General features: G+C 51.2%; 1 protein-coding gene across 1 annotated transcript; it reads right to left on the reverse strand.

Annotated features, from left to right (window-relative positions):
- Positions 1-372: 372 nt before the first annotated feature.
- Positions 373-4,791, reverse strand: CHMP6 (charged multivesicular body protein 6). The gene is made up of 6 exons (XM_014950298.1): positions 4,530-4,791; positions 3,342-3,428; positions 3,172-3,237; positions 2,834-2,914; positions 2,075-2,129; positions 373-705 (listed from the first exon to the last, which is right to left on the reverse strand). Exons 1-6 carry the CDS (start codon positions 4,530-4,532, stop codon positions 653-655), a joined length of 345 nt encoding a protein of 114 aa, XP_014805784.1. The 5' UTR covers positions 4,533-4,791; the 3' UTR covers positions 373-652.
- Positions 4,792-5,709: the final 918 nt, after the last annotated feature.

Genomic DNA, 5,709 nt, shown 5'->3' on the forward strand with positions numbered 1-5,709 from the left:
CCTTCTCACCCACAGCACCGAGTGTCACCGGCTGTACCCTGCCCGTGTCCCCTCCAACATGGCAGTTGGTCTCCTTCACACGGGGACAAGGGACACAGCAGCCCTGGCACAGAGTGTCACCGGCTGTACCCTGCCCGTGTCCCCTCCAACATGGCAGTTGGTCTCCTTCACACGGGGACAAGGGACACAGCAGCCCTGGCACAGAACCAGGAGAGGAAAAGCAAAGGAACGCAGACACCAGCGAGGTCTGGAGGGCTCCTTCTCACCCAGGACAGTCGCTTCCAAGACCTGATGGCTCCAAGGGTGGCACTTCCTGGGGACTGGGGCAGAGCAAAGGCAGAGCTACCCCTGAAATCAAACCTAAAGCAAGTGTTTGGCTTCGGAAGTTTGAGACTCGTTGTTTAATCCCGAGACAGCGCAGCTGAGTGAGTTTAGAATTTAAGTTACAAAAAAACCAGAAAGCACTAGAAAATAATCTTGATACAAGAGCAATAAATCAGCTGAGGTTCCCCACCCTGCACAGGGAATCCTGCTCCACCATCTGCCCAGCACAGCTGGGATGCTGCCGAGGCATTGCTTCTTCCCGGCACACGCCGGGATGGCAAACTGTCCTGGGTGAAAGTCATGTGGGGGGAATCCCCAGAAGTGGGAGTTAAGAGGCTGCCACCAGTTCTGGTTTTGGCCTGTTCTTGATGGGTGACTCTTCTGTGGAAGAAAAAGAACCTGGTTACAGAAACAGAGAGTGCACATCGTCCCTGGGCATCTCCTGGGGAAGAAATGGGAACTCATAATCCACTTCTCTGTAGAGCAACAAATGGTCACGCAGCTCCTGAACTAATAAAAGCTTGTTATAAAGAATTCCACATATCCAGTGGAATCCATATCCTCTTTTTCACCTGAAGAATTAAACCAGTTTCAGAACACACCCAGCACAACCTCAGCAAGCCCCCGTGACACCGGGGTAGGGCAGCCTGTGTTTGGCCATCCTGCTGCTGCCAGGGCTGGCATCCCACCCACAGTCACCAGCAAATAAGTACCAAAAAGAACCCAGCCCCACTCCCCCCATCCCAGATTTCTCCTGGGCAGATCCCACGCAGAGGAAATGGCTTCTCACAGCTCCTGGGTCCCACAAACTGGGAAGTCCTGCTCCTGCAGCCTATGGTTCGGTGTTACAGAACCATAGACTCACAGAATGGGTTTGGGTGGGAAGGGACCTGATGGTTCGGTGTTACAGAATCATAGACTCACAGCATGGTTTTGGGTGGGAAGGGACCTTAAAGCCCCCCCAGTGCCATCCCCTGCCCTGGGCAGGGACACCTCCCACCAGACCAGGTTGCTCCAAGCCCCATCCAACCTGGCCTTGAACCCCTCCAGGGATGGGGCAGCTCATGCTCCGACAGTCCTGGAGTGGTGGGACTCCAGTGGACTTCATCCAGCTGGATCAAACCCACCGTTGGGACCTGCAGCAAGGTCACAAGAGCTACGAGCTGTCACGGACCTCAGTGACATCCAGTTTTGTGCAGTGCGAACGCTAATACCCATGGCCACAAAAAATTGTCCAAACACATTGTGGTAACACACAGGGGACCAGTTTGCTGTCAGAAAGCCCTGCCCGGGCCAAGCAGGGAGCCAAGGAAGGAGCTCCTCGTGGAGCTTCACAAGGGAACACACACTGGGTGTTTCAAGGCCACTGGTGGTCTCACAGCAGGTACAAACCGCAATTAACAACAGCAGATGTAACAAAAAGCAACTGAGCACGACTTAACAACAGCAGATGTAACAAAAAGCAACTCTTCAAGAGGAACCAAGTAGAGCAAGAGGCATCTATTAGATGCCACCTGAACAAAGAGCCTAGAGCCTGGGGTCCTCTTACGGAAAGGGTTTGTCAGTGCCCATGGGGGAAGCTTCCACAGCCCAGATCCACCAGGACGTTTGTATTCCTTCCCATTTGCCAGGACAACACTTACAGCAGAAGGGGGTTTATGTTCTAGAGAAGAACTCTCTCTAGAGAGCTCTATGGAACCAAGAGGAAGGAGGAGAAGCCAAAGCTGCAGAGCACACAACAAAAGCATACCTGGGATCTTTTCCGGGAGTGGCTCAGAAGGAACTTCTGGAAGCTCCATCTGTTCCTGCAAGAACATTAAAGACGACACATGACACATACCCCACAGACCAGGGGGTGGCCACAGACCCTGGAGCCAGGGTTTTGTGTAAAAACTCTGGGAACAGCAGAATAATCAGAGATTTCACATCCGGACTTATATCTGCCACCAGAGCTGCAGGAAGGGTTATGGGCTTCAGTACTGCCCACTACACGAGAACAAAGGTTATTTTAACTATTAAATGAGACTTAATGGGACCATGTATTATCTATGAGTCTCCTCTAATCAATGCTAGTTGCAGATTCTCTCCCTTGGCTGCACATTTCCTACAATGAAGCCACGTGGAGCCCGTGTCTGGAAGAGCCAAAGGCACCAGAGAGATGGGGGCTGGCAACACACACTGACTTCTGGATCTGGGCACCACCTGGGACTTTCAAGATCTTCATTCAGTGAAGTGGAAGAGATATCCAGTAAGAGCAGAGGTCAATTGGCTGTAACGGACAGCAAATACAGCACAACCCTTAAAAGCATCCCATTTTTAAATGACCCCTGTGTGTGCAGCAATTAGCTTGACCTTTGATGACACAGTGATTGGGCATAAACAGGTATAACTGATGTCTTTGGCAGAGTAAGATGAACTGTTGAGAGTGGGGAAAAAGATAATTTCCCCCCTCTTACAAACAGCTTCCTGAAAATGTGATTGAAAGCAGTTACAAGAACATCAATCCTACCTGAGTAATAGCGTTTAATTCTTCTAGAATGGCATCTTCATCTTCCTCAGTCAGGCTGCCAGCCAGTATCTCATCTATTTGCTGGGAAAGAGAGGAGGAGACATGTTCCAGTCAACAGCAGCATCGCAGAAGCAGCTCTCTGACTTGTAGCATGGTACATATGCACAGGGTGGGGGATGTAAACGTGAAGGAGTACTCGAAAAACTAAGGTAAATCTCAGTTGCCTGCAGAAAAATTAATTCTCAATCCCATCCCCTACAAAATAAGCCCAGGAACACAGCACACACCAGAGAAAAGGCACCTCTCTCTGCTCACCACCACTCACACGCAGTACGTACCCTCTGGTACTCCACAGCATCTTGAGTTTCACCTATTATTCTTTCTACTTCTTCTATCGACATAACCTGAAGAAAAGAACCCAAAATCCAGGCGTGAGTGAGGTCTGTGGGGCCTCAGTGACCAACAGTGGGGACTCTGCCGAGTCCAAGGCAGACCTGCTCCCACCCACCTGGTGCATTTTGTTCAGACACTCGTTGCCTATTTTCAGGCCCTCAATGACCTTCATTTCGATCTGGGTGAATTCAATATCCTGGACCTGGAACAGAAAGGAGAAGAGGACACGTCACAGGCTGTCACATTCCCTTCCTTTGCCAGGCACACGCTGCCAAGATCCCCAGAGAAACTGCAAGTGAGCAGAGGATTAAATGATACCAGTAGTAAGAAACACGCACACAACGAGCCGTGGCACAGGCAGCTGCAAAAGTTCATCCAACAGCCCTTTAACTGATTTTCAAGCTGAGAGTCTAAGCTGAGGCCCCATTTTCCACAGCCACCCCAGATCAAACACATCCATTCCTGAAATCATGCTACTGAGGAAGTTTCTACTGCAGCCATCCACACAGTGACTGAATCACAGAACGATATGGGCTTGGAAGGGACCTCTGGAGATCATCTCCTCCAACCCCCTGCCAGAGCAGGGCCACCCAGAGCAGGTCCCACAGGAACGTGTCCAGGCAGGTTCTGAATGTCTCCAGAGAAGGAGACTCCACCACCTCCCTGGGCAGCCTCTGCCAGGGCTCTGCCACCCTCACAGCAAAGAAGTTCCTCCTCATGTTTAGATGGAACTTCTTATGGTCAAGTCTGTGCCCATTTCCTCTTGTCCTGTCCCTGGGCACCACTGAAAAAAGACTGGCCCCTTCCTCTTGACACCCACCCTTGAAGTATTTACAGGTGTTGATCAGATCCCCCCTCAGCCTTCTCTTCTCCAGACTAAAAAGCCCCAAGTCCCTCAGCCTTTCCTCATAAGGGAGATGTTCTAGTCCCCTCATCATCTTTGTAGCCTCTGCTGTCCCCTCTCCAGCAGTTCCCTGTCCTTCTGGAACTGGGGAGCCCAGAACTGGACCCAGTGCTCCAGAAACTGGACACAGTACTTCAGTTCAGGACTGAAGTTTTACTAATTTACAAAACACATATGCAATACATAACCCACGCTACAGACTCAAAACACACTCACCAGTGGATTCTTCAAGGCAGAGTCACGGCGTACGCGCGACTTGAGAGCCATCGGACCGAGGGCTAAAACCTCGTTAGGACTTAAAATGCCAATTCCACCCCACCAAAAGGAACACCCACCCCAGGGAAGCCTTGGGCCGAGCGCACGCAGCGGGACGCTCGCCACCCCCAGCTCCTCCCTTACCATCCGCTCCAGGTTGCTGATTTGGTTTTCCGTCCTATCCAGAAGTTGCTCTTGGTAACGCTTCTTCTTCAGCAAGAGCAAGGCTTTTCTGCAGGAAAACAGGAGGAAAACTCAGCAGAGGAGAAAGCAAACAAGTCTTAACAGAATCACATCAAAGCCGCGTCTGGGCTTTTTCCAAAAGAAGGCAAAAACCACGTGCCAATTACGTGACAACTCTGAACTGCTCCTGTGAAGGATAAGGATGGAGCAAATTAATCACAAATTTGCTAATCTGCTGCCTGAAAATGTAGGTATTTTTGTTGTGGATTAGGACTTCACTGGGCTGGTTTGGTTTTGCTGTAGCAACACACAACAAAGTCCGTGCCACAAAAGCTTGTGATACACCTCAAAACAAGGTGTAAGGGACGGCCACTGAGAGGGCCTCTGGATGTGCCACTGACTGTAGTAGAGAGAGAAGCACTTTTTGAAGACTTAACACCAGCCGTGGCACACGGGTGGTCTCTCTTGGTTATGACCAGAGCCATAGAACCCCAGAATGGTTTGGGTTGGAAGGGTCACCTGCTCTGGGTGGACCTGCTTTGGCAAGGGGTTGGACTAGATCATCTCCAGAGGTCCCTTCCAACCCCATATCATTCTGTGATTCCGTGACCTTAAAGCCCACCCAGTGCCACTCCCTGCCCTGGGCAGGGACACCTCCCACCACACCAGGTTGCTCCAAGCTCCCTCCAACCTGACCCAGGCTCTCACCACCCTCACAGCAAAGAAGTTCTTCCCCACATCTCAGCTCCATCTCCCCTCTTGCAGGGTCAAACCCTTCCCCCTCATCCTATGGCTCCCCTCCCTGATCCAGAGTCCCTCCCCATCTCTCCTGGAGCCCCTTGAGGGACTGGAAGGGGCTCTAAGGTCTCCCCGGAGCCTTCTCTTCTCCAGGCTGAACCCGGGCCAGGGTCTCACCACCCTCAGAGTGAAAAAGTTCTTCCTTCGATCTATCCTGAGTTTTATAGAGAAGCACTTATAGTTCACAAAGTGTAAAACTTTATACTTAAAGTCTAAAGTATAAAACTTGAGGCTAAACTTTCTTTCTGAAAGCAGATCCCATCCAGGGATGGGGTCCCCAGCCATTGACCCCCCCTGGTCTGGTGCTGGGACGGGGGGGGTGTTTCAAAGCAGAGGTGGTGCT

This window comes from Calidris pugnax, unplaced genomic scaffold (assembly GCF_001431845.1).
Source record: "Calidris pugnax isolate Ruff unplaced genomic scaffold, ASM143184v1 scaffold9, whole genome shotgun sequence".
Lineage (NCBI taxonomy): Eukaryota > Metazoa > Chordata > Aves > Charadriiformes > Scolopacidae > Calidris > Calidris pugnax.

Bases quoted from the DNA above. Each gene is read 5' to 3' on its own strand.
- CHMP6 (XM_014950298.1), bottom strand. The intron at 2,915-3,171 runs GTACGTACTGCG...TCTCTTTCCCAG, and splicing joins ATGCTGTGGAGTACCAGAGG to CAAATAGATGAGATACTGGC. The intron at 706-2,074 runs GTATGCTTTTGT...TTTCTTCCACAG, and splicing joins ACTCCCGGAAAAGATCCCAG to AAGAGTCACCCATCAAGAAC.